Source organism: Rhincodon typus, chromosome 1 (genome assembly GCF_021869965.1).
Source record: "Rhincodon typus isolate 14 chromosome 1, sRhiTyp1.1, whole genome shotgun sequence".
In the NCBI taxonomy this organism is placed as follows: Eukaryota; Metazoa; Chordata; class Chondrichthyes; order Orectolobiformes; family Rhincodontidae; genus Rhincodon; species Rhincodon typus.
In genome coordinates, this window is record NC_063332.1 from 121797851 (window position 1) to 121825755 (window position 27905).

The 27905-nt window shown below is 40.6% G+C and overlaps 1 protein-coding gene across 1 annotated transcript in view; it reads right to left on the reverse strand.

The window, feature by feature from the left end:
* Nucleotides 1-27905, reverse strand: part of LOC109912120 (annexin A10) — an 82229-nt gene that overhangs the window by 16856 nt on the left and 37468 nt on the right. The window contains exons 4-8 of the mRNA XM_048616373.1: nt 21887-22000; nt 15154-15244; nt 13978-14057; nt 5512-5571; nt 5287-5380 (exon numbers count right to left, since the gene is read on the reverse strand). Of these exons, the coding sequence (XP_048472330.1) occupies nt 5287-5380; nt 5512-5571; nt 13978-14057; nt 15154-15244; nt 21887-22000 (439 nt within the window). The remainder of the gene's footprint in view (nt 1-5286; nt 5381-5511; nt 5572-13977; nt 14058-15153; nt 15245-21886; nt 22001-27905) is intronic.

The window sequence follows — 27905 nt, forward strand, 5'->3', positions numbered from 1 at the left end:
ATAGTTTATGGATGCAAGATTCTATTTCCAATGAAATGTTAACCATGCCACTTATATGCTTTCAGAAGCTTTTCTTTTCTGTTTCCCTCCCACTGCTTTCACTGTAAAGGGCTACTTGTGGCCTGATTGCGCTGAAACACAGCTGGGCTTTAAATACATTAGTATATCTACTAATAGTGAGCACCAGATACAGTACCATGGAGGCATGGTGCATACATAATAAGGAGTGCAATGGCAAATTGAGTGCAGTAACTCACTGGAGCTCACAGGAATCTCTCGATGAAACTCCCTGAATTTGACACTTTGCTTTTTTTTGTTAAAATCCAGGCCAAAATCTTTTTTAATTAAAAGGCTTCTTACAGAACCTTCTCAAATTATGAATCTGATGGTTTCAGTTTTTGAGGCAATTAAATTGGATAGTCATGTTTCCAGCAGACATAAAAACAGAAGCTGCAGGAAAAGATCAGCAGGTCTTTGAAGAAAAATCAGAGTTAATGTTTTGGGTCTGGTGACCCTTCCTCAGAACTGATGGTAGCCAGGAAAATGTCAGTTTACATGCAGAAGACAGGGTGGGGGGAGGAGGTAAGGAGTAAACGATAGTTGGACAGACAGAGGAGTTGATAACAATTTGATTAGGAGCGTGAATAGCTGTTAATGGAGACTGTTAGTGGCTAACAGTAGTGTGCAATGGCAGACTATGTGATAACAAGGCCTGGTGTGTCGGGTAGGGGGAGAGTTTAGGCCCTAAAGTTATTGAACTCGGTATTGAGTCTGGAGGATGCAGGGTCCCCAAGAGGAAAATGAGGTGTTGTTTTCTGAGCTTGCGCTCAGCTTCGCTGAAACACTGCAGCAAGCCTGAGACAGAGATGTTGGCCAGGGAACAGGGTGGTCTCTTAACGTGGCAAGCAATTGGAAGCTCAGGGTCATTTTTACAGGCAAAATGTTGATGTTCTGTGAAGCGGTCACCCAGTCTTCGCTTCGCTTCCCCAATCTAGAGGAAACCATATTATGAGCAGCAAATGCAGTAGACTAGATTGTGGGAAGTGCAGTTAAAGAGCTGCTTCATCTGGAAGGTACGTTTGGGCCCTTGGATACTGAGGAGGGAGGAGGTAAATGGGCAGGTGTTACACCTTCAGCGGTTACAGGGGAAGGTGCTGTGGGACTGTAGGGGTGTGTCGGGAGTGAAGGAAGAGTGGACCAGGGTGTCCCAGAGGGAACGGTCCCTGCGGAAGGTGGACAAGGGAGGGGAGGGGAATATGTGTCTGGTGGTGGCATCTCACTGGAGGTGGTGGAAATGACTGCTGATGATCTTCTGGAAGTGGATGCTGGTGGGATGGTAGGTAAGGACAAGGGGAACCCTATCACTGTTGCAAGAGGGAAGAGAGAGGGTGAGGGCAGAAGTGCAAAAGATGGTTCAGACCCGGTTGAGGGCCCTGTTGACAACAGTGCTGGGGAATCCTTGGTTGAGGAAGAAGGTGGACATTTCGGAGGCTCCCATGTTGAAGTTGGCCTCATCAGAGCATGTGCATTGGAGACGGAGGAATTGAAAGAATGAAATGGAATCTTTGCAGGAAGCAGGGTGTGAGGATGTATAGTCCAGGTAGCTGTGGGAGTCGCTAGCTTTGTAGCGGATATTAGTGGCCAATCTATCCCCAGAAATGGAAACAGCGATGTCAAGCAAGGGAAGGGAGGAGTCAGAGATAGACCAGGTGAAAGTGAGGACAGGGTGGAAATTGGAAGTGAAATCAATGAACTGTTCCAATTCCGGATGAGAGAGGGAAGCAGCACCGATGATATCATTGATTTATCAGAGAAAGAGTAAGTAGGTGGGGGCTGGAATAGGACTGGAACAAGGAATGTTTTACATACCCCACGAAGAGACAGGCATAACTGGTTGGCTGTGGGTACCTGCATATAAACCAACATTTTCCTAGCTACCATCAGTTATGTGGAAGGTCACCAGGCACAAAACGTTAACTCCAACTTTTCTTCACAGTTGCAGCCAGACCTGCTAAGCTTTTCCAGCAACATCTGTTTTTGTTCCTGATTTACAACATCTGCAGTTCTTTTGGTTTTTATATTTCCAGTAGATCCTGCTCATAGCTCCTGCTGCATAGCATAGATTCCAACATGACTAGAGCACCTAATCAGAAAACGAATACCCCTGAGTCAGCATTGGTAATGGACTTCATTGCTGCATGGCAGTTATTATAAGTTTGGACCACCTATTTATTGTAGATGCCTCCCACTCAGCTCATTGTTCTCTACGCAATGCCACAATGATATCTAACGATATACGTGTTTGAAAAAAGTTGTCACTCATACTGTCATTCTGTGGACTTTACACACTTGATGCTTTTGTATTTATATATTAATTCTCAACAAATTATGATCAATAATCTTAAATATAACAACATTGAAAAGAAAACGCTGAACAAGTGATATAATGATGATCGGCTCTCTCTTCTTTACTCAGCATTTAATTGTATGGTCCCCTGGCTCGAAGTGATTTTTCTGGTCATTGCTTGGAGCCACATTGTTAAATCATTCAGAGTTCTACCCTAGTCTCATTTTCACTTTGATCATTCTCTTTTAACTGTGCAACATGCTGTTCCTCCTGCGTCTTTAACATTTGTATACGTCAATGAAAATATAAGTTTTTCTTCACTGTTGGGCCAGCGCCGTTTTTTACATTGCTAGTTTCCAATGTTGTCGTAAGTTGCTGTTTTTCTTAAACTCCTGAAGATAATATTTATCTTTGTAGTCATTTTTGATCAATTACTTTTGTTTTTTCTTTGTTTTTCTCCTCTGTCAGAAACCTTACAGCATATTCTTAAGCCACAGCAAGTTGTCAGTACAGTGGCCACAGCGTTAAAGCAACACCCACAGCATCTTTTCAATTGCTCTAACTTGCCATTGCAGATTCTCAAATTTACATAAACTTTTAAATGATATCCTTGGACCATTCTGACATTTAAAAATTTGCAGTTGATTTACATCAGTTTATTATGAAATTGGTATTTGTTTTGTTCCAGCCAGTTAGAAAATTGATCCTATACTTTTAGTAATGTTGTAAACTTTAATTTACATCATTAGATTGCATATGTTTTTGTGATATCATGCAAAAATATGTTTTTTCTTAGGATTGAGTGACGTGAGAAAGATTGCACTTATAGTTGTCTTGAGTGGGTGATGATGAGAACTCTGAACTGCTGCAGTTCTTGTGATGGTGTTTCTTTAGCTATACTATCAGGAAATGAATTTCAGAATATAAACCCTGTGTTTTTGAAGAGGCAGTAATATGAATCCTAGTCAGGAATAGTGTTAAGAGAAATTCCCACAGTATTCCTGCTTTTGCCCTTCTGGGCGGATGAGGTTTCAAGGGAGGAGGGTATTACAGCCAGCTCGATAAAGTGGTGCATTGCAACTGTAGACAGTAATAATGCAGCCACGGTGTGACAGTGGTGGAGGAAAGAGATGTTTAATTCAGACACCGATCAAATAAACTGCTCTGTCTTGAATGGTTTCTGATATGCTGTAAAATGTTGCACTCCAGCAAGGCACCATTAGTAAAGCAGTACCATGGTTCATAATTTGCCACATGAGGGTGGAAAATGGTGATGCACTTGTCTAACATCAAACTTCAAAATAAATATGTCAAAGACATGAAAGGAAGAAACTAAGGAGGAGGGGCTTGCTTGTAAAGCACAGCTTGAAGAGACTTATGTCAATATCCTGTGACAAGTGGGTCCATGGTCCTTGAAGAACCCCATGCAGACCTCTTGAGCAGATCTGTTGCCCGTAATGAATTAATTCCTTGGATGATTTTGAAAGGAAAATACAGTGATAAAGTGCATTCAATCACTTTGTCTCCTTAGAATTGGAATTACTGTTTTTTTGTAACTTTTAAAAATAAAATATGATACAAGGTCAATTTCTTCTGTACTCACGTGTAGTTCAGTTAACTCCATGTAAACAGCATCAGCAGTGCTTTGGTGCCTGTGTGGTAAACACTCCGAAAAAGGACTACAGCTGCTTCTGGCAAGTTGCTGCATGTCAGTGTTTTAATATGGGGATACTGATTGTGCTGAATGTTTAATATAAACATGGCTGATCAGGAAGTGTTCCTATTCTCACCACTTGCCATAGGCATAATAGATAGATTTACAATTTGGTTTGGCTGCATCATGACACACCTTCCATGGCCTTCATTATGGAGGTGGGACTGGAACCTGGAGCTTTTGGCCCAGAGGGAATGAAACTAATCCTGTACTACAAAACCTCCTAGTGCTGTGGCTTGTAATGATCTGAATCTGTGTTTCCAAAAATCTCAGTGAGCAGTCATGCCCAAAGCAGCATTTTGCAGGGAATCATTGTGCAAGGCATATTGTCTTCCATCCATTAGAATTGATTGTTTGGAAAATGACAAATCCATTCTCCCAATTTCCTGGCAGGTGCTCTTATGGAAACAGATCATGAGGAATGTGGAATGATAGAATTGAGTCTAAACTGCAAGTTTAATGTTAAATGGAAGTGCTTTGATCATAGTTCATTAGCAAATCTTGGTACCAGTATTACATTCTGCCAGCAGTCTAGGCAGATAAAGGTCTGTATGTTCATTCACATCCACACTGAAACACGAATGTAAATTTAGTGATGACAGCTGTTCAGCTGCGGTGTCCCCTTTTCATTTCAAATAGTTAATATGTGCTCACTTGAGCGAAATTTCAGAGGGTTGTTAGAACCTGTGAAACTTGATTTTAGTGTGTTTTTCTTATTCATTCACAGGATGAGAGCATTGCTGGCTTGGCTGGCATTTATTGCCCATCCCTAATGCTCAGAGGTCAACCATGTTGCTCTGGGTCTGGAATCACATCGGCCAGGCCAAGTAAAGATGGCAGTTTCCCTCCCTAATGGCCATTAGTGAACCAGCCTTCATCTACAGGAAAGGACAGAGAATAGATTGGAAGGCTGGAATTCTTGTTTAGTATAAGGTGGGCTATGTTAAAAGCAACAAAATTCACATGAGCTTCAAGATTTTTCTGTTAAAGTAATAGTGATTCTAATAAAAGCACATACAACTTCTTTATATAGCTTATCACTGGTATAATATTTGATTTTCTTCAGCAAAAATAACTTACCTCCTGTGAAAATTTAAAGAGCTCTTTTAAAATTAGTTTGATCCTTGCTTTTGTGACACAAATTGTATACATACTCTTATGACTTCATGGTTTTTGTTTACTAATAAAATCATAGAGGAAGTCCAACAATAGAATCTTTAATTACCCATCCACAATTGCTGATAGCTCTTTCTACACAGGATATCTTGCAGCATCGTTTTATGCTCCCCCGATTTGCCTTGGCATGCATCCCAAAGGATCTAGTATGTCAAAAATTAAAAGAGCGAATTTTCATTGTCATGTTATCTATTAGCTCATCAAATATCCTTTGTTCAATAAGTTAAGTAACCATGGATAGCATTTGACAATATGTAAAAGATTTTTCTATTACCGTAGCATCTTCTGCAGCCATGGCTTGATCCTCATATTCATATCCCTCTTCTCTGGCTCCCTGTGAATTATACTCATCATTAATTGTGGTAACATTACTAATTAGCTCAGGATGAATTTACAATAACTGTCCTCTATCAGGCAAAGTTTTCACACAGGCCTGTATTGTATGCATTCCTTGCCTCTCAGAGGGTTTTCCTCTAAGGACTCCATGTGCAGTGTGTAAACAATGTTGTGACTCTGCCTGCCCTGGCGGTTAGTCTGCTATGGGTCTGCAAGCTGCACAAACAGAAATCAGTTGGTTGCTTTAATGTCTGCTTTATATCTGCTTGCAGGTGTCATGACTCCTCTCTCATCCAGCAGTCCAGGTTGCCTCAGACCTCCACTCACAAAGTGTATTGATGCAATCTAGCATACAAGAAATACCTTGAAGAGTTTCACCCCTTGACAGGTGCCATCTAACTATGCGCTTGTGTTATTTAAATGTAACATAAATGAAATATGTTCATTCCTTTTGCTTGAGGATTTCTGCTGGGCCAATGTGCGGCCAAGCTAAAAAATACAACAATGTAATCTCCAGACACAGCCTGGCGCCTCAAATGTAACAGAGCTGAGAGCCTGTGCTCATGTGACAACATCTGGATACTTGGCTCATTTGTAAGTTGGCTTCTAAATATGGGCATCATTCAAACACAATAACACAGTAGCTCTAACAGAGGCATAGTCAATGTAAACAATACCATCTGCTCAGAATGACCACTATTGAGCTCACAGGCATGGTTTCTGAAGATGTGATTCAGGTGCCTGGATCAGTCGGGTGGTGTCTGCTTCATTCTCCGGAAAATAGCTCTTCAGAGAGGTTTTGGTCATCAATGACACTGTGAAGTTGGAAGGCACTAACTCTTTGGGGAAGAAGCAGGAGGAGGATGTGAAGGAGGAAGAAAGGAGACAGAGCCAGAGCCAGAGCCAGATGATGTTGATCAGGAATATGCACCAACTGCATTCCTCCTGTCTTCCTGCTGGACAAGGACCTTCCTTCTCTCTCTTTCTCATGACCTCCAGTATTGGATCCGGGTTGGCATTGATGAATTGAGACTCTGCCCTGCTCCAGTATGGCATCACACTCCCCAGTGATAGAGTGGATGGCTTTGGCATGAATTGCAGAGTTGTTGTCAGAACTACCAGCAACCTCAGTAATAGTTGCTGTGAATATCTCTAAATGAGTCCTACAATTGATCTTATCACTCCATTTCCACTCCTTACTGACTCTATGGGTAGAAACCATGTCTTGAAGTGGTCACCCCTGTGGAAATCTGAACTTTTAATAGTTTCCCATTGGAGGTAGTTTCATACCCCACGAACAAACCTGTGGTGAAGTACCTGTATTAGATTACCCTCGGTCTTCTCTTTTCAAAAGAGAAAACACCCAGCCTGTTCATTGGCTCGCAGATTTTGTATCATCCTTGTGCAACAAAAATATTCAATCTTCCAATTTGTCTAGATCCATTATACAATGTAACGATGTCTTTTGTTTTTATTTATACTTGTGGTCATTTCAGTTTTCCTTTCATTTCTGCTTTCATGAAAAGTGGAAACCGGACATGCAGCTTTGGTGATGTTTTTGCCTCTGACAATGGATCTTAACTGCCTTTGAAATAAATATATGTGGCCATAGGAATCCTCTCTTTGCTTGCTGTTACCTCATGTTAAAATCCTGTTTTAAAGTCTCTCCTTCACACCAATAGGTGGCAGTATGACCTTGGGCATTGTATTGTTCTGAATCGCTTTCATTTCTGAAGGTAATTGCTAGTAAATGATTGTGATCATTTCCTTTGTGAGCAACGTTTTAAATGAGTTTAACAATGGATTACTGTAATACTGAGAATCATCCCAGTTACAAATAAGCAACAGTAAAAAATGATTACGACTGAAGATGGCGAGGCCCTCAAAGTCTTCCTGTATTTTTTTATGCCACTAGGATCTGTGTACCTTCATTCACTTCTTAATATCCGGCAGAAGAGCCGCAGAAATCCTACAGAATGGTATAAATGCACTTTACGTAATTATTGTGAAGAGTCCATTAGTTTCTGTTGCAGTTATGATGAGCAAGTAGGAGAACCCAGATGCAAATTCACACCTTTATTTTTATTCGATATTTTAATGTATAAGATTTTAGCTACTGTTGTATTATTTACCTGTTTTGGAAGCTAATGCATAAATCATCCTAGGAGAGATGGTTTTGCTCAGTGTGTGAATGAAACCATGTTGACATTAACTTAAATTTCCTTGTTCCACTAACAGCAAACTTGTTTTGAAGGAACTGTTCCCCCAGTATTTTTATTTCCTCCAAGCTTAGCCTGTTAGATCTATTTTACAGAAGATAGGACACAAGTGTCACTTTAGGACAGACACATGTTATCACCAACAAACCAAACTGGTTACATCTTACCAGTTTGGAGTTTTCAATTTGATTGAGCACTGATCCACAGCACACACTTACAAGCCGTAATAATGTGAGCCAGTGGTTCCTGATGTTATGGCATGTTACTTGCCTTACCTGAAATGATCTAGTATTGCCTAATGCACACAAACAATAGCCAACACCCTGAGCTGCAGCCAAAAATATGTGACATGAATGCTATAACAACTAAATTCCCAGAGTCTGAGAAAGCTGTATATTTAAAAATGATTACTTTGCTGGGATCTGCAAGGACATTGGAAAGCAAAGGAGAATATGACATCTTCCATCTGGTGACCACTATTGATCCCACTCTAGGATAGCCACAACCAATGTTCACATATCATTGGCAGTGAGCGTGGGTCAGCAACCTAACAAAAAAAAATCAATAAGTCAGGTATCTCTTCGCTTCTCAAATTTTAATAGTTTTTGGTGGAGACCTATGAGCATTATCTTTTTCTAGGTCACACATTTTTACAAAGAATTGACCAGAAAACACGTTTGACAATTCTTTCAGAATAAATAATATTTGAAAAATGTTTAAATAAAGTATCATTATTTTGAAATATAAATGTTTTTGTTTAAGGTGCTTTTTGAATATGCTTGTTGACAAACTATAGAAAAAAGGTAACCTTTAGCCCTGGACAATATTACAACACATGCTTGAGCTGAGTCTAGTGCTTCACCAATATAGCAGCTTATGTTTTTTACCTAACTATATAGTGAACAGTTGCTGAGGAAGAGGTGTCTGATAGTATATTGCTTCTATGCCACACCACAGAACCCCACTGAATGATGTTCAGCCAAGATTTGAATGTAAGACCGTCGCAAACGTGGCTTGTGTGATATTTGGGGTGGCTAAATGATCAACAGTTGTCTAATGGGTGCTAGAACCTCTGTAACATTGACATTTCCTTTGTTTTGTTTTACTTCTTTGAGGATTTAATGAACTGCACTAGGGAATAATGTTTGTGTTTTTTAAGGTCTTTTAATTGAAAGCCAATTTTAGGAAGGTCGGACACTGTTATACCGTATTGAAAGATCTTATGAACAATCAACATTAAAATTGCAGTGGGATTTAATCAGTTAAAGCCTGTAAAAATGTCATGACAAATTTAAGTACACCTTGATAATGCAGCAGATTCTTTGTCCTGGAACATGACTACAATGGCAATTGACAGATGAGTTTATGAGGGAGAGAAGCATTGGACAGGCTGGGAGAAGAGAAGGCATATATAATGCACAACTTACATCAGGCACTGAACAGTAAACCTTCAGCTGACAGGATGATGTACTCAAAATGGTGACACCATGGTATACAGGGAATGGCACTGGAAATCCTTAATATTGAATCTGGACTTCATGAAGTCTCATGGCATTAGAATCAATATGAGCAAGAAAATCTCCTATCTCACTCAGCTGAAGAAACAACACTTCTCCTTCATTTGAACACTACTTGGTGAGTAGTAAAGTTACAGCAATATATTCTGGAGATGTGGGGGAATTTCAATGTCCATCACCAAGATGAATCATTGCTGACTGACCCGGTGAAGTGCAGAATTGCAAGGCTGGCCTGCAGCAGGTAGTAATGAAACCAACAAAAGGAAGAAAAATACTGTTTGACCCCGCGGCCATCAATCTACCTGTCACAGATACATATGTCTATGGTTGGCCACTGCACGGTCCTCGTGGAGCCAACAGCTCATATTCAGACTGAAGACACTCTTCATCGTGTTATGTGGCATTATCACAACGCTAAATAGGATTGATTCAGAGTAGATCTAGAGCTCATATTGGGTTAAAAAAAATCTGAAGCTGAAGGCCATCAACAACAGCAGAATTGTACTCCACCACAATCTGTAACCTCATAGGTCAACACAAACCACCATTGAGTCAGAGATCAACACTGGTTCAATAAGAAGTGTAGGACTGAATGCCAGAAACAACACCAGACACACAGAGAAATGAAAACTGTACTGCTGAGGATACAACCTGGATCTATAGGCATGCTTAACATTGGAACCAGCATATGATAGATGGAGCTAAGTAACCCCACAAACAATGGATCATATCAAGACTCCATAAAGCTGATACATCCAGACATGAATGATGGTGGAATATACACCACTAAAGGGAGTAAGAGGCTTCATTAACATCTTCTATGAGAGCTCAGCATTTGACTACAAAGACAAGGTTAAAGCATTTGCAATAATTTTCGGCCAGAAATGTTCAGTGAATAATCAATCTCAGGATAACCTTGAGAACCTCATATCACAGATTCAAGTCTTTGGCTATTTCCACAATATCAAGAAATGCCTGTTGACACTAGATGCAGTAAAGGCTATGGGGCCTGTCAACATCCTGGCTATCGTACTGAAGACTTGTGCTTCAGATTTAATCGCACCCCTAGCCAATTTCCTCCAATACAGCTACAACGCTGGCATCTACTAACAAAATGGAAAGTTGCCCATGTATGACCTTTTGGAAAAAGAGAACAAGTATAATTTGGACAGTTACCACCCCATCAGTCTACCTCCAATCGTCAGCAAAATCAATAGAAGTGGTTGCTGACAGTGTGATCAAGTGGCACTTACTCATCGATAACCTGCTCTGTTTGGATTCCACCATGACTACTCAGCTCCAGATCTTAATATAGTTTTGGTCCAAACATTGACAAAAGAGCTGAATTTGAGAAAAAAGGTCTGCAGTTGTAATCAAACAGCATCTGCACTGAGCTTTGCCTGGTCACCAGTTACCCCCAAACCCACATTCCACCCTTTCAGAGCTTCTATGTCTTCTTCCACCTTGCACTACCCGACAAACCATTTACACCTACCAGCTCCCAAAAGTGTAGACTCACCACATTGAACCTCATCTCCAACTGTCCTCTCTGCCACTGAACTACATCATTATATCTTATTGATGACCACTTTGGTACTTGAATCTCACCATGGGGAGAGTATGGTGGTCGTCACTAAGAAAGCCAAGCAAATTGACGTCAATGGGAATAAATTGGAATCTTGGGTTGAATCTTCCAAGTTTTGGCTAAGTCCAACTTGTGTTGAGTTTTTTAGAGGGTTTGTCACCTTGAGGCCTAATGGGTTCTCTTGATTTATCTTACCAAACTCACCTCATTATAGAGTCATAGAGTCATACAGCACGCAACCAGGCTCTTCGATCCAACTTGTCTATACTAACTAAGTTTCCCAAACTAAACTAATATCTTTCCAAATATCTTTAAAAAATTGTAACTATATCTCCATCTACCACTCCCTCTTGCAGTTAATTCCACATACGAACCACCCTCTGTATGAAAAAGTTATTCCTCGGGTCCCTTCTAAATGTGTAGGCGCTACTCAGTCACTCAGAGGTCTGGGTTCATTACAGTACTGGGGGACCATCCTTTGATTGTTAAGGAAGGTGCAAAGGGAGTTCTGTAGTAACAGTGGGTGGGTTGGAGTGGATGTGGGGGTTTACCACTGCCAAAAGGAAAGGCAGTGTTGAGGCTGGCCATGGAAAATGTTTATGGAGGTAAACATAAGGACAGTGATAGGGGTAATCTCAAGGTGTTTGGAGAGCATGCAGAACAGCATCAAAGGGCATGGAAGCTATGGCCGGGGATGCTATTGGCAATGACGACCACCATACTCTCCCCATGGTGAGATTCAAGTACCAAAGTGGTCATCAATAAGATATAATAATGTAGTTCAGTGGCAGAGAGGACAGTTGGAGATGAGGTTCAATGTGGTGAGTCTACACTTCTGGGAGCTGGTAGGTGTAAATGGTTTGTCGGGTAGCGCAAGGTGGAAGAAGACATAGAAGCTCTGAAAGGGTGGAATGTGGGTGTGGGGGTAACTGGTGACCAGGCAAAGCTCAGTGAAGATGCTGTCCAATTAATTAATTGTCTCTTTTATGAGCATAAGCACAGGATCTACATCTGCTGGACTTTAGGATATTGAAGGGACAAATACGTGAAGCCTACATTTGCAAACTCCAGTGATATTTCATTTGCAAACAGTTTTTCACAGAGAAGAAATTCATGCAGGTTGAACATGTTTATGTGTCAAATGTTGGTCAAGATTTCACCAGGTTATTAGCGCTGGCTGAACTAACATTGTCATCACAGTTTTGCAGGAGTCAGAGCTAATAACTTTAAAGAGGCAAATGCTGGCCAAAAGGTGCTCACTACCTGTGGCACTTTGAAGGTTGCTGTGGGAGGGGGGAGCATCACTGCATCATAAGTCATGTAAGTATGATGGTGGAATCTAATGAATGCTGTGAAAATTTGAATAGTTGAAGTGGATCCAGGATGCGAAGGAGCACAGCTACTCCTTTTGGATGTAATGTGTTGGTCACTCAGTCGTCACGGCACCTTCACCAAGTTAGTACACATGCTGCAACCAGGGCCATATTTGAGCAGATGATATGTCTGCTGACAATCTGACTCTATTGCTTGAATTGGTTTCCAAGGGGGTACCATCCAGTATAGTCCAGACAGAGCATGCTAAACAATCCAGGCATGCTGTACACAATTGAAGCAGACAATAATGTGATATGTTAGATGTTGACGATTCAGGGGACATGAACAATCTTCTCAGAAGCAGGATGAGGACTCAGAAGAAGGATGAGGACTCTAGGGACGAGAAAGCTCTTCTTGTGGATGACAGAACTCAGCTGCATCAGGCCCCTACAGGCAGACAGGAGCTGGTTGACACCCGGCTCCTTTAGATGGAAGTTGGATGCAGAAGACCATCGTGGACTGTCAAAATCGGAAGCCCCTTATTTAGGTCATATTGTTAGTGTGAACTGCAGCCTGTAGTTCTTTCCTTTGTGTTCGCTTTTGTTTTCCAGATGACAATAAAAGCTTATGTTTAATCTTTGTCTGAATGCTTGCCTGCATCTGATGCTCCCTGACTGGACAATGACAACATGTGGGTAACTATTGGGCACTCGGGAAAGAGTTTTGTGGACTCAGAGAGAGGGTGTTTAGATGGGATGAAGCTGAAGACAGGTAAATTGTGTGGCGTGGTGTTTGATTGGCAACTAGGGTGACGAAATAGGGCTGTATGTGCGACGGACTGTCAGCCATGCCTGCTGTGTGCCATGAACAATGCAGCTTTATGCCTGCTATGCCAAGACATTGCTGGATTGTCAACACTTGACCGAGTGCACAGCAGCCTTTTAAAGATCATGCAAACGCAATGATGCACTCTTTCAGCGAATATCCACTTTGTGCTGAGTTGTTCTGGAAATGGCATACGGTAAGATGCAGCTGGAATTGGACATAAGGGATGCTGTTGGGTAGGGTAGGTAGTTAATGCGATGAGTTTAGTAATATAGTGAGAAAGTCTGCTAGGCCTCATGATGAAAATCCTTAAAAACTCAACACATCTCACAGAACCAAATAAGTAAGATTCAGTCAATAAAATTTAACTTAATTTCCAATATTTAAGTCAAAATAACAAAAATCATAAAAGTGTCTGCTTGAGCATTATAGTTATTGCATTTCCTTTCATGGTCAGTATACATTTAAGAGACACAATATATCATATAACTTTAAAAGGCACAGTCATGATATCATCACTGTATCATAACACATACCTGAGGGTAGCAATGTCCCAGACACCAGTTCCTACTGGGATCACTTGCATAGTCTTTTTCTGTAACTGAATGGTATAATCCTAGCCTAACCACTTATGTGATCATGAATGTGTTATTTTTACACAATAGTCAGCTATAATAAACAGCATCTAGATCTTTCAATACCATATTGTCCACATCTAGTTTCTTCTGCCATGAGGGATAATATAAGCATTGCCACATCAAGTAATACATCCTGCTGGAGGCAAAGCCCACAGCATGCAGGCATATTACGTTTAGCTTATTTCCAAGTTTTTGGATCAATCTAAGATATCATCAAAGTTGCTACTTGGTTATAGTTAGTGCTTTTCCTATCATGTCAGTACACTTATTTCCCAAAATAACAGAGTGAAGTAAGTGTCAAGATACCTGTGCAAGTATCATTAGGGCATCCCTGAAGTGCCCAGATGTTTCTGAATCAATATCCTCTTGAAGTGGTACACCAAATTCTAAAAGCAAAACAGAAAGTGTACTTGTTATTAGCTGTGTGAAATATATATTTTCACAGAGTATATGGTGGATAAGGCACTGTTAATAGTTGGTTATGTTGGTCCTAATGTTCAGTAATAAGAAAAAAATCGCAGGTGAATTTACCCACAATAACCCAGACATCAGAGGAGGACAGAGCCTGAGTATTTTCATCTCAGTCGATCTTCCCAAGTCTTTCTCACTAACATTTGAGGCCTGTTGCCCGTGAACTACTCAGAGACTGCCATAAATATTTCCTTAGAATGATAATGACATAAATCTGCATTTTTATAGCATGTTTAAGCTAGTAAAACATCCAAAAGCCTTTATCACATCCGCCAGTTTCCACCACTATCCCAGGGTACATCCTGTCCTATGTAGAGAATGTTGTAAAGCTCATTGGCACTGTATCCCATATTTCCCCATATACTTCAGCAGACCATACCCACTGAGTCCCAACATCAAAATACTGGAAGCGCCATCATTTTTAAACCTTGCAATTTATGAACTACAGTAATGCCTTAGTAAGCAAATCTTTAAGTGAACTCTCCAAGGTGTGCGACTGCAAAATCTTAATTTATGTCATTTATAACCTTGGTTTTGGTTGGACACAATATCCATCGTTTTCTATCAACAGTGCACTGTGCTGCAGTATGTATGATCCATAGGGTGCACTACAGCAATTCATCAAACTTATTTCAAGACCATTTTCCTGTCGTGCAACTTTTATTATGTAGAAGGGCAAGAGCAACAATTTCAATGGAACATTATCACCTTCCAAATTGCTTCCAAGGAACAAAACTAAGTTGGACAAATATGGCCATTCCTTCATTGCTGTTGGTCAGAATCCTGGAATTCTCCACCTAACAGCATGTGGGAGTACCATCACAATGTGGATTTCAGTTTTTCAAGCAGAAAGCCCACTTCTAGGGCAGCTAAGCAGGGGAGAAAGTATGACTCGGCCAGCATCACTCACATCCCAAGATGCAAAAGTAAAACAAATCACCATCTTAATTTCTGTAAAACTAAACTGACAGTCATTTTAAAACTTGAATGGAATTATAAAAATTGCATTACGCATCATGTAGACTTCATTGATTGCGTAGATCTCACTGTTGGTTCTTGAGGCAAGAATCTCAATTAAACAGTTTTCATCTGTGCCCACACCCTACATTTAAAAGAACAAAGCAGTTCATAAAATGACTGCCACAAATCCAATTAGATTAATCTGATATTGAAACAAATACAATTTATAACATGAAAGGATGAATATACTATTAAATATTGCAATTTGTACAAGTGGCAACAAAAATTTTTAAAAATTGCATAGACATTATCTTGTATGTAATAATGCTTTGAATATGTACATGCCTGGTTTGGTTTTTCATACTGTTCCCTGGAAAAGTTTTGAGACTAGTCAAAGAGATTAATCATTTTTATATCAGGAAAGATGCAAGAGTAGATGAATTAAATAGTATAGAGGTCTTCAATCTCTTCTTTAAGAAGCAGATTTAAATTTAGCATTTCAAAGCCATGTCATTTGAGTTTCAGATTTACTATTCATTCATAGGATGTGCGTATCACTGGCTAGATCAGCATTTATTGCTCATCCCAAATTGCCCAGAGGGCTGTTAGGAATTAACCATATTGCTGTAGGCTTGGAGTCATATGTAGACCAGACTAAGTAAGGATGGCAGCTTTACTTCCCTAAAGGACATTAGTGAACAAAATGTGTTTTTGTGACAATCAATAATGGTTACATGGTCACCATTGGGCTTGCTTTTTTGTTTCAGGTTATTACTGAATTCAAATTCTACCAACTGCCATTTTGGGATTTGAACCCATGCCTCCAGAACATTCAACTGGGGTTTTGAATCATTAGTGCAATGACATTACCACTATGTCATCACCCCTCAATAATAATGCATGAAATATATTAATCTTATTGTGTAAATTTATAATTTCCATTCCCAATTGCATTCTACAGAGTTTACTCAATCCCTCTGAAGTGGACAATTGTAAAATTAATTGTACACGGAGCGGTTGTAAAAGTGTAGCTTCACAACGTAGCAGGAATTGACAATATATGCATCCTTGCTGTCAAATCATCAGCTACATCCTGAGGCCTGAATTAGGTCCATATATTGTGACACAATAACTCCACTTTCATCTTGATGCAAAGTGGTTTTGAGATTGCATCGATGAGAAAGTGGTTGTGAGTTGAAATGGTCAGGGCATGGTCTGATTCCTAAGTGCACTGAAGCAAAATAGTATGAGATCACCTTAATTAATCCTAATCTCTGGGGCTTTGAAAGTACAGCCAGTGCAAAGTTAAATTTCAAAAATGCTTAGATGCACTAATGTAGCTCATGGTTAAAAATTAACCAGCTAGGGATTGAAGCACTGCATATGCCCAAAGCTCTCATTTCAACAAATAGAATGAGAGCAGATAGTATAATTCAGATCTCTCCCAAATGAGTATGTGTAGTCTAACAATATCCATGTTATTAGCATAGAGATAAATAGTCATGCCAAGAAACTGCCAGGCACAGCGAATATTGGCAATCCAGGTGAGAGTGCAAATGGAGAAAATTCAGCCAGGCTCCTTTACACACATACGTTACAATCTTTGAATGATTATTGCATTTCTTACAGTACATTGGTTCATTTCATTGGTTGTATAATGAAAGGCCCTTTGAAAATGCAAGTTTCCATTTATTTCAGTAATTCAGTGAATCAGACTCAAGGATGTCCCTGTTTTAACATCCCAAGTGCATCTAATATTGTAAGGGCTCTGTCATTTTACTGTCGACTTTTCAGGTAGGCTGGTCGGCAATGTTTAACCTCCAAGGGACAAGGTTTTCATTTCTATGCCAGGTGCAGTATCTGCAGGAACATAAACTTTGACAATGCAATTTTTTTATTTCCTAGTGTGTTAACATTTTGAAAACAAACTCATTTGTCAGAATACAGGATCTGCAAAACAGTCATATTATTGTACCAACATCTCCATAATTCTCGATTTCTCTGTTGCTAAATCTAACAATACCTTGGGCACTGTTGCCTTTTTAAGCTACAAGTATCATCTATGATGGCCTTAAATAATCAATGACAATCAACAAGTTCCTAATATCATAATGAGGAGAGGAAAACTGTTTAAACTGAATATGACCTTGAATCTAGTGGAAGGAACCTAATGGAATTTTTATAAATGATTTCAATGTTTTTCCACCTACCAATTAGATTTTTTTAACATCATCTCAGAAATTTAATTAGTGGCATTGAATTAAATTCACCAGGGCTCTCTGTCAAATTATTGAATTTATTGCAGCATTGAGTCACAGAGCCAGGGTGAAATATCAACTCGGCAACATAACACAACTAATAATGTGAAATAGCTTTTTAAATCACCATTCAGCTGCTGTACGGCGCTGTAATGCATGGTTACTCGCTCTACTCTTATAAGCGATAACTAATCATACATTTTCAATCCATACAGCACAGCAGATGGGCTCTGGTTTATGCTGCAACCTAGTGTCACTGCCAGGGTACATCTTACTCCCTGATCAAGAGAACAGGCATTTGTAGCTAGGTCTCTGTGAGCAAATGCACAAGGGTGACCTTGAACTTCCAGAGGTGTTGTACCTGTGCCCTGCTAAGCAATTAACTACCATTGAGTTGTTATAGTTATTCATGTATGTAAGATATACACAAAATAACTGTGATCCCATTCTGATTAGTGTGGCAGGGCAGTAACCACGTTCAATATGTGAAGATAGATATCATGTGAACTTCCAAGGATCCAGAAATTGTCATAACTAAGAGTGCGTATATATATCAAGGGGCACATCTTTGGGAGGTGCATAAAATGTGCTGCTAAAGGCAACTTTGAGAGGCATCAGCAGGCCCAACTGAAAATCACAAGATCCTGGAGATTGGCCTTTTTATATAAGGGATGATTTTACAGTGACTACATGGAGTGTTCCATGGTCATTGACTGGAACAACCTGTGGGTCTATTTATGTGGGATTCTTGCTGCAAGAAGCAGTCAAATTAATGCAAAATCCTAAATGTGAAGATACTCTGAACCCCTTCTGAAAGACAATCCATGAGGCAAGTGGAATGCTTGTTTTTATGAAAATAAATTCCCTGTTCGTTATCTTCAGGGCAGAAAGCTGGAATTTTCTGATATACCACACATCAGTTTTCATGGAGTTGAGATTGAGGGTGGGCCAGAGTCCATGCATGGACTTATGGGGACACATAGTTCATGGGGGCAGCTGTCTATTTAGATAATCTCTTTTCAAATTTGATTTTGATATATCCACAGTGTGGAAATTGTCTGCACAGCAAAGCAGGTCTGTTGTTTGTGCATTTTCTTAGATAGCCAAGTGATACCTCAGATATCTCTTTGGAGTGGCAAGTTATTTCTTGACTATGGCTCTGGGGCACATTTGGAGGTTTGCAAAGCACCTTCAGGGAGGTTAGTGGGAGGCTACAGGAATTCTTCACGAGGGATGGTGTCAGGCACCCTTCTATTGTTAAACTAGATATGAATGTTCCCACAATGTGTACAAACTCATGAGAACCTGTAGAAGAACACATCAGAAGAGAGGTTGGCACAGAGGGTAAGGGGAACATGGGGGCTGGGTATAAGTTGGCACAGGGAAAATAAGTGATTGTGGCGTTGTATCCAGAACATATGGGGGGTATGGGGAAGGTTTTGGGCATAGGGTGACATTACACATATATGGGGGCATGGGGTGAGTGGAGGGACATAGAGTGGCAAAGAGGTGGTTGTGTGGATTATCCTGAATGGGTATGGTGTGTAAGTCTAACTGGTAGGGTATGATAAGTGAAGAGAAGAGGGCTGTTATTGGTTTTACTGGTTTTACCTTGCTGCTGTGGTCCTGAGGAGAAAAGCCTTGCACCTAACCCTCATCTGCAGTTCAAAATGACTGTTCTTTTGGGGTCAACCACTTCCCTGGACATATGGGACCTAAAATTAAAATCTGAACTTCTGAGTCAGTTCTTTCTGGGTCAGCTGTGCAGAGGTGGGAAGTGTGCTTCTTCTGCACTCTCAAAGTGGGAGTGAAAATTGATGCGGTAGTCTTGAAGCATATAATGTTTTCTGTGTGTTTTTGATAGCGGACTGAAATGGGATAAAAATTTGTTTTAAAGCCATAGATTGTTGAAAAATTACTGTCATTTTATAAAACAAATAATTTGACACTCATTCTAAGTGCTGTTTAGACAGCTGCTTGTCTTCACCACTTCTCACCTGACAAAGGAGCAGCACTTTGAAAACTTGTGATTTCAAATAAACCTGTTGGACTATAACCTGGTGTTGTGTGACTTCTGACTTTGTCCACTCCAGTCCAACACTGGCACCTCCACATCATGGCTTGTTTAAGCAGTAGGGGAAGGCTAGTTACAGACAGGGGCTGTGTATGAATAGAGATTTAGCCAGCAACCAGGAGATGATTGGTCTGTGAGCTAGTGACCACTTATTGAACACAAAGGCCTTCTGCCTGGCAACAAATATATCATTGGTATCTGAACAGTTTATGGTTATGAATGGTTGAGCAGAAGCAGTCGGATCTCTGAAAAGTAAAGAGCTGTGATTCTGCTCTGTAGGAAAAAGAATCTGAAGCCCTGAACGTGTCCAATTTGTATCCCCTTATCAATTCCTATAACCTGTGTCTTTTAATTAATAAATCAATGATTTTATCAGTGTAAACCAGTTACTAGAGATAGTAGGATTTTCTGAAGAAGGGTCTAGGCCCGAAACGTCAGCTTTCCTGCTCCTCTGATGCTGCTTGGCCTGCTATGTTCATCCAGCTCTACACCTTGTTATCTCTTAAACCAGTTACTAAGTGCCTTTTACAAATAAGTGAAAGTGTCTGGAGACTGAAGATCTATGGTCTATGCTTTCTGTCAAACTCGATTTGAAAGACTGATAAATTGGCTATTTTTCATACTTTTAAATGCTTTACCTTCTGTGATAACTCTGGAAATAGCAGGGCTTGATTTCCAGTGTGCTACCCGAATGAGGAGTAACAATTATACAAGTTAAAATTATGTGAGCTCTTCATTATGAGAAGTCAATTATTGATCATGCTTCTAGACTCACCTATTGGAAACACATATCAAAAACATTGGGCATTCATATACTAACTATTTAAACTAAATTAAAGGCTGGTTGATGAGAGGTGACACCACCTGAATTTCTGGTATACAATGACAACAAGCAAGAGTTCCTGTTGGAAGTGCAAAGTTGGAAAATTACCCTTATAATTCCAAGCACATAAAATGAAATAGTGCAGAGTATAGAAAATAGAAGTTGTTATCCCTGTCACTTAAATGGCTACCATAGCCTTCTCATTGAAATCTCATTCAACTTTGGAAGATCTAAGTCTCCTTCCTAGATAAATTTATGTTTAATATAAATATTCTTTTGATGGAGTAAATTCAAGACTTGAATGTTTTTACAACTTCATTCGGAGCATGGGTTCTTATGATTGAACTTTTGGGAATCATCAAAGGAATAATCATTTGAAGCCCAGCCGTGACTGCTAGTTGAGATCACCTGCATTCATTGTGGGTAGTTTTGGGCACTAGATGATTTGATTTATTTGATTAAGTACTTTGGGTGGGGTTGAGGAAGGAAATTAAGGAAAATAGCAGGCAGGATCATTTCTCCACTATGTCATCGGACCCGAAACGTTAACTCTGATTTTTTTCTTCACAGGTGCTGCCAGACCTGCTGTGCTTTTCCAGCAACTTCTGTTTTTGCTCCAGAATCATTTCTCCTGCTGGTCAAGAGCTTGGAGGTGAGATTGGCACATAATTAGGTGGGATGAAGGTGTATCTAAACCTCTATGCCTTTACACCTCTGTCCGGATTAGGTTCTGGGTGAAAAAGCCCCGGACTCTCTTCTCCCATAGTTATCAACTCCTGAAACCAAACCTCCACCCTCCCCCCACCACTGACCTACACAACACACACACACACACACACACACACACACACATTTAGGACTTCAGAGCTTGGCATTCTGGCAGCAGCAACAGTCTTCCCAGTGACGCTGCTGAGGTCAAGAGCTGTTGGCCTCTGATCAATCACTAGCATTCTGTAGGTGAAAGCTACCAGGGTCCTGATTCAAGGGAAAAGCTTGCCTGCTAGCCTTGCTACTGCTTGATTGGCTTGTGGCTTGGTGGACTTCCCAAAGGGAGGAAATGCGGGTCATTTCTTGTTCTTCAGTCAGCTGGTGAAACCTCCAATGCCGACAACAAAATTCTAGCCTTTGTTCAGGATTGTGACTTTGGTTCTGGAGAGCCCATTATTTCTGAAGGATTTCGGAAGTCAGACCTCAATCCTAAAATTCAAGGTTGCCTCCCTACGTCTCTTAATTTAGTCATGGCAATACATTTACTCTCCTTCACTCTCATCTTCCCAATTCTGTAACCACACAAATGCAAATTAGGGATTGGAATATTTGAATAGGAGAGCAGATATTTGCTAAAAAAATGCAATTGGAAATAGTTAAAGAATATCAATACATTTATTGTTGGAAAGATTTGTAATTTTAATTGTAAATGTCATTTTACACAATCCAAAAAAGAAAGTTCTGTTAGTGTCTGATCTTGCTACAGAAACACCTTTTAAACAGTCCAGTCCAATGAGTCATTAGACCATTTATTTCAGTGTAAGTATCCTGCTAAATAAGTAATTCTGTTAAGAGCTGTTAAAAAATAACAATCTTTCCATGATGCAAATTCACGAAAATACAGAAGTATTTATACTGTACCTTCATAGCATGCCGCAGTTCATGAGCGTCAAAAAAAGCTGGTGGATACATCAGACCCACCATCACCTCTTTGAAATGGTCAGACAATTTCTCCTTAAGTTCAGTGACCAGATCCTGTATTTCAAAGGAGATAAGTTCAATCAGGACGAACATGCAATTAACTGCAAGTTGCAAATTGTCAATAACCTGTGCCAATTCTTGGTAAATGAAATAACCTGCTATTTCTTTAAATGTTCTGCATTTGAAAAGATCCAGCAAACTTTAAATTGCACTTTTTAATTAATACATGTTAGTAATGTAAAATTAAACACCAAATCACATGAGGCATTGTTGTGGCAGCTAAGCAAACACATATACAGAAATTATGCTAATAAGAATCATAATAATGTGTTCTTTGACCAAGATGTTGGTCATGATTTAACAAATACAGTGTTAGGTTTGATACGTATGCTGATGACACCCTGCTTCACTTCACCACCACCTTTCCTGACCATGTCACTATCGCCAAATTGTCAGACATCTGTACTGGATGTGCACAACTTCCTTCCAACTAAATATTTGATTGTGCAAATTAATTTTCTTTGTGCTTGCCATAACTCTGTTCTCTAGTCATCAGCCCTAAATATTTCCCTGGCAACCATCTGATACTGAACCAGGATGCTTGCTACCTTGGTGTCATTTTTGATCCCAGCTTGAGCTTCTGACCATGCATCTGTGCTGTTACTAAGACCACCTACTTCCACTTTGCTTCAGTTCGTCCCTCAGCTCTTTAAATGGTGAAACTTTCCTTTACACCTTCTTACCTCCTGACTTGACTATTTAAATATATTTCTGTCAGTCTCCCATATTCTATCCCCTGTAAACTTGAAATCATCGAAATCTCTATGCCTACACCTTAACTCACTTCTAGTCCCATTGCCCATCACCACTGTGCTTGGTGACCTACATTGATTCCCAGTCAAGTAAGGCCTCACTTCTAAAATTTCCACCCTTATTTTTAAATCTATCGATGGCATCAGCTTTCCTATCCACTCTAACCACTTCCAGTTACTTATAGTTCTCTAATTTCGGACTCTGCAACTCTTCCAGTTTTAATTGCACTAGCTATGGCAGCTCTAGCTTCGGCTGTCAAGACCCAAAATTCAGGAATTCACTTATTAAGATTCTCTTCTTCTCTTTTCTCCTTTAAACTCTCTTTGAAATGTATGTCTTTGACCAAGTGTTTGATTAGCTTCCACAGCATCACCTCATGTAGTTTGGTGTGCAATTTTACTTTATAATGCTCCTGTGAAGCATTTGAGATATTTTATTATGTTCAAAGGCACTACGGAATACAATGGTTGTTGTTGTGATTGCAGTTTAATGTTACTTCCATACTGGAGTATTGATTCAATAGTTTCTAGCAATACTGAAATAACAGTGAAATACTTAAATAATGGCAACAAAAACATCAAAGTACAAAAAACAAAGCTACCCAGTTAGGACAGATATGCTAAAAACAGGATCTTCAAAAAATTTTCCACTGTGTGTAGAACTGAATGAAAATATCAGCCAGAAAAGAACGTACTAAATATACCTTTTGTCTTATTAGACAAATTCTGATAGTACAAGTATGTTTATTCAATTAAAGGATCTGAATAATCAGCTTTTCTTAATAGGTAGAAACAGACTTCGGTCAAAGACTGACTGATAGCACTCCAATTTAACATGTCTTTTGAGTTTTCTCTGCTGCTTCCCAGTATAAAGTGATGGAAGCGGACAGTGTAATCAGCACTACATTAGGAGGTGCTGTATAAATACATTATTAGCTGCAGCAGAACAGTTAGTCCCAGTCAGATCAGATTACAGCAACTTCTGATATGTTCCATTATATGACACATGATGAAAGGTCTGCTAGAAAATACACGAGCACCTTCCCGAAATCTATAAAACTGCCCTAGGAATAGCAAATTATAATCAACTCTAGTATTTTCTATTTCGCTGTGCTCCACAACTTGTCATTTCTCCACACGCAGAAAGGTCAGAGTGTGGAATGTAAGCTTGCTACCACTTTGCTGATATATATTTAATAAATGTTTGAAAAAAATTAAATTTTATGTGACCTGTAATTTATTTAAATTGATGAATATTTGACATCTTGGCTTTATACAGCAGCCACATAGGCAAATTAAGTATGTATTAGAATTTTAAGTTTTGCTTTTTATTTCCTTTAGTCAGCTTGGCTCAGTTTAGCAGTCTCACCTCTGAAGGTTGTGGATTAAATTATATTACCAGAGTTTGCACAGATAAAATTGCTGGCCTTGCCAGCAACACTCATGTCACATGAATGAATAAAATGTATCGTTTGTTGGTGCTGTAATCGAGTACGGAGGGAGGTGTTGAATTGTTAGAAGTGCTGTCCTTTTGATGGAATGTCATTTTCTCTACCTGATTCAATTGTTCAGATGGATGAAAACTGTTCCTTAAAATGATCTAAGGAACGATCTGGAAACTTGTTGATATCCAGGTTAATATTACACTTTCAGCCAACACACTTCAATTAAAAAAGAAACTTTGCCAGTGGAGAATAATAGCTGTCTTTGTCCATATAACAACTGCAATTCAGATTGATTTATTATGTGAAGTATTTTAAGGCATGTTGTTTAGCTAAATGTATATTACCTTTTACCATGTTAAAAAATATGACATGCCTCAATGTTCCACAGCTGTTGCAATTCCAGAAGGTGTGAAATAACAAAGCAATGTAAGAAAATTGGCATCTGAGTGACGTGGACTATGACACAATTTGTGGCAGAATTGGACAAGAAGCCCAGCAAGGCCTATTTTGACGTCGAGAGCATCTTGTTCCAACTTGCTATATGGTCTATGCTTTTAACAAGAGGCAAGTCAAATTTCTCACAAGGCAGTGATGAGTACCAATTAAGAAGGATTATTCTTTGTTAAATGCCATATTAATGCCATAATTTAGCTCATTAATATTAAGCTTCCTATTGTATCAAATGTGTGGAATAAGTTAGAAGTTGTGAAATCACAACATGGAAATCAGAGCAGATACCTGGTGACTTCAGCTCACTGCTTGATTCAAATATTCTCCATGTTGCTTAGGATCGAACAGCATTTCAGGGCACCATCCAACAAATGCCAGCCTCTCAGAACCCTTATGGAACCTTTCTGATCCACTTGCAGCAGATTTCTGCACATTAAAGCTGCACTTCAGGGTGCTTCGACAGCTAGCGTTGGAATGCTGCTGCAAGGGCCAGCTCACAGATTGGACCAGGCTGCATTTCAGGGCTGCTTGCTCGGTCTCTTTGTGCTCATGCACTTAGCACCTACCTGGGGTGCTCACAGCATTCCTGCCTTGCCCTGCCCTGCCCTGCCTTGTCATGCCACACCATGCCTTTTGGTGCAGTCATGGAGCCAGGCACCATGGAGCCAGGTAGGTTGTTTAGCTGGTCAGCAGTCCTTAGTCAAGGGAATTGACATCTTGCCATACGTCACATTGCTATGTCAATCTCATAACTGCACCATGTGCCAGCAGCACATCAGGCAAACACACTGCATGTGCAGCAAGTAAAAAGCTACGACTCAAAGTCTAGGCGAAGTGGTCCTCTGTGAAGTCCACCTTCTGGGGAGGCACACCTTCAAATCCACTAGAAGGGAGCATAAAGCCCGCTTTGAATGTCCGATATCCATTTTTCAGTGGGTCCCAGCACAGTAAGTCAAGAGCAGAATCTGTCCAGGGGCTTGGAAATAATCAGGTGTCTGTTTTAGTTGCACTCAATCCAGAGGTCTGTGCCTCAGCACTCTGGGTCATGGATCACAGTTATCCCTGTGGCTTGTTAATGGGCAGTCCAGGGGTTAATACTGGCGCAGTGAGGGAGATATACAGACATCCATCAGGGGTATGTACACTTTTCATCTGGGGCTATGTGGTTAGGTTGTTCAAGGGGATCAGTTTGATGGGCTTCAGGCTGGAGGCAACAGGGAGATGACAGTTGTAAAGGGGGTTTTATACATTGCCTCATTGTGCACTCTACATCTTCCAGGCCCAAACATTGCTGACCAGTTCATGGAAGACCAGCAGTGAATTGAGCAAGAGTTTGGCCACTGAGATCAGTGATGCCACTCCAATGACTGTGCATCTGGGAAAATGGTGCCTAGTTGCTAGAGATCCTTCCAAATACGATGTTCCCATTGTCCTCACACTGTTCAGCAGCTTCACAAGCCAAGTATTATGTGTACAAACTGATGTCTGACCTCACAGTGTGAGAATTACAGTAAGGGCTATATAGAAGGATGAGGAAACAGACTTAGTGCCATTCTGAGTATCGTTCAACAAACATCGGATTCTGCTTACACTACCTGGGCCACCAGTGTGCCATTAGAGGTTTGCTTCTTCCTTTCCCTCCTACAATGTCTAAGTGCAGCAGCTAGGTTCCACAGCTCGGTTAGAGGTAGCCTACCTTACAGTGCAGCCCATTCTGGTTTGGTTTGGTTAAGCAACACTGATGGTGTTTATCTCTAGAGAGCCAAGAACACTGAGTGTGCTCTGCCCAGGCAAATGCACTGTCCTCAGCTTGGACACACACAGGTCTGCAGTTGACCCATTCGCAGTTTTACAAGCTGGACTGTTGCTACATTCCTCTGATGAGCCTCATCCAAAATGGGAAAGAAAAATCAGTAAGTGAGATAGTGTGCAGGAGTCCCCTAAGTCTCGCTGCCTGGTCCTTCTTGATTGTCTAGCAGTTACCCATTCCCTCTATGCTCACCTCGTCTTAATTTTGTGGTGACACCACAGCTCCTAGGATGAGCCAATAGACTGCTTGGGCTTGGAAGTGGCAAGTCAGTTGGATGATAGGATCGTGGTGGTAAACACAGACACCCCAGTGATCTGCAATATTTTTGTGAGTAGCACTGTTTCTTTCATTCTTGTACGGCCCTTTAAAGAATGCTGGTTAGTCTATTCAACCCTCACTAAAAATAGACAAAGTATGTATGGTACACTATCAACTGACTTGTATGACCAAAAATTGTGAACTGAGACCTATAATTGCTAATTTCAGTATGTAACAAGTCTTCTGCCTGAAACAGGCAGCCATGATTTATTGGTATTTGTAGGCTTGCCTGAATACTGGGCAATCAATAGAGGTGGCCACCCATCCCCCTATGATCTCACCGCACTGTTCCACTATCACTATTTATTTGGCCCCTGTGTTTGCTGCAAACCAAACTCTGACTGAAAAGTTGCTCAACAGACCAACCAGGAAAGCCAGCTGCTTGCAGGGCATTATTTGGTTTAGGGCAAAGCCACCACTCCCCGTTTTTTCCAATCTGGTGAAGAAACCCTGTCTTAGAGAGTAGCTGGCAATTAGATTGGCTGACCGCTCTGCAGGCTCAGCAGCACAAGGTTGGAGATTGCTGGCTCTACAACAGGCCATAATCACAGGAGCTAATGAAGCCAGAAGGTAAATCTAAGCTATTGGCAAGTCGTAGCTCCTGTCCCCAAAGAGCTGGGTTGAGAGACTGGGCAGGAAGAGCTAAAGGATCGGGTATTATTTTGGTGGGTGCTTCTAAAAGTCACAGAGAACAAGCCCATCCCCAACCAAAATTGTCCCACCAGCTCACCCAGTAAAAACTGCTGGGTTACCAGCTTTGGGTGGGTTCCTTTGCCTTGAGTAAAGTAGCAATGGAAGTATGTGATAAGGAAGAGATAACAAGGTGTCGAGCTGGATGAACACAGCAGGGCAAGCAGCATCAGAGGAGCAGGAAGGCTGATGTTTCGGGCCTAGACCCGTCTTCAGAAATGGGGAAGCGGAAAGGGGTTCTGAAATAAATAGGGAGCGAGGGGGAGGCGGATAGAAGATGGATAGAGGAGAAGATAGGTGGAGAGGAGACAGACAGGTCAAAGAGGCAGGGATGGAGCCAGTGAAGGTGGGTGTAGGTGGGGAGTTAGGGAGGAGATAGGTCAGTCCAGGGAGGACAGACAGGTCAAGGGGGCGGGATGAGGTTAGTAGGTAGG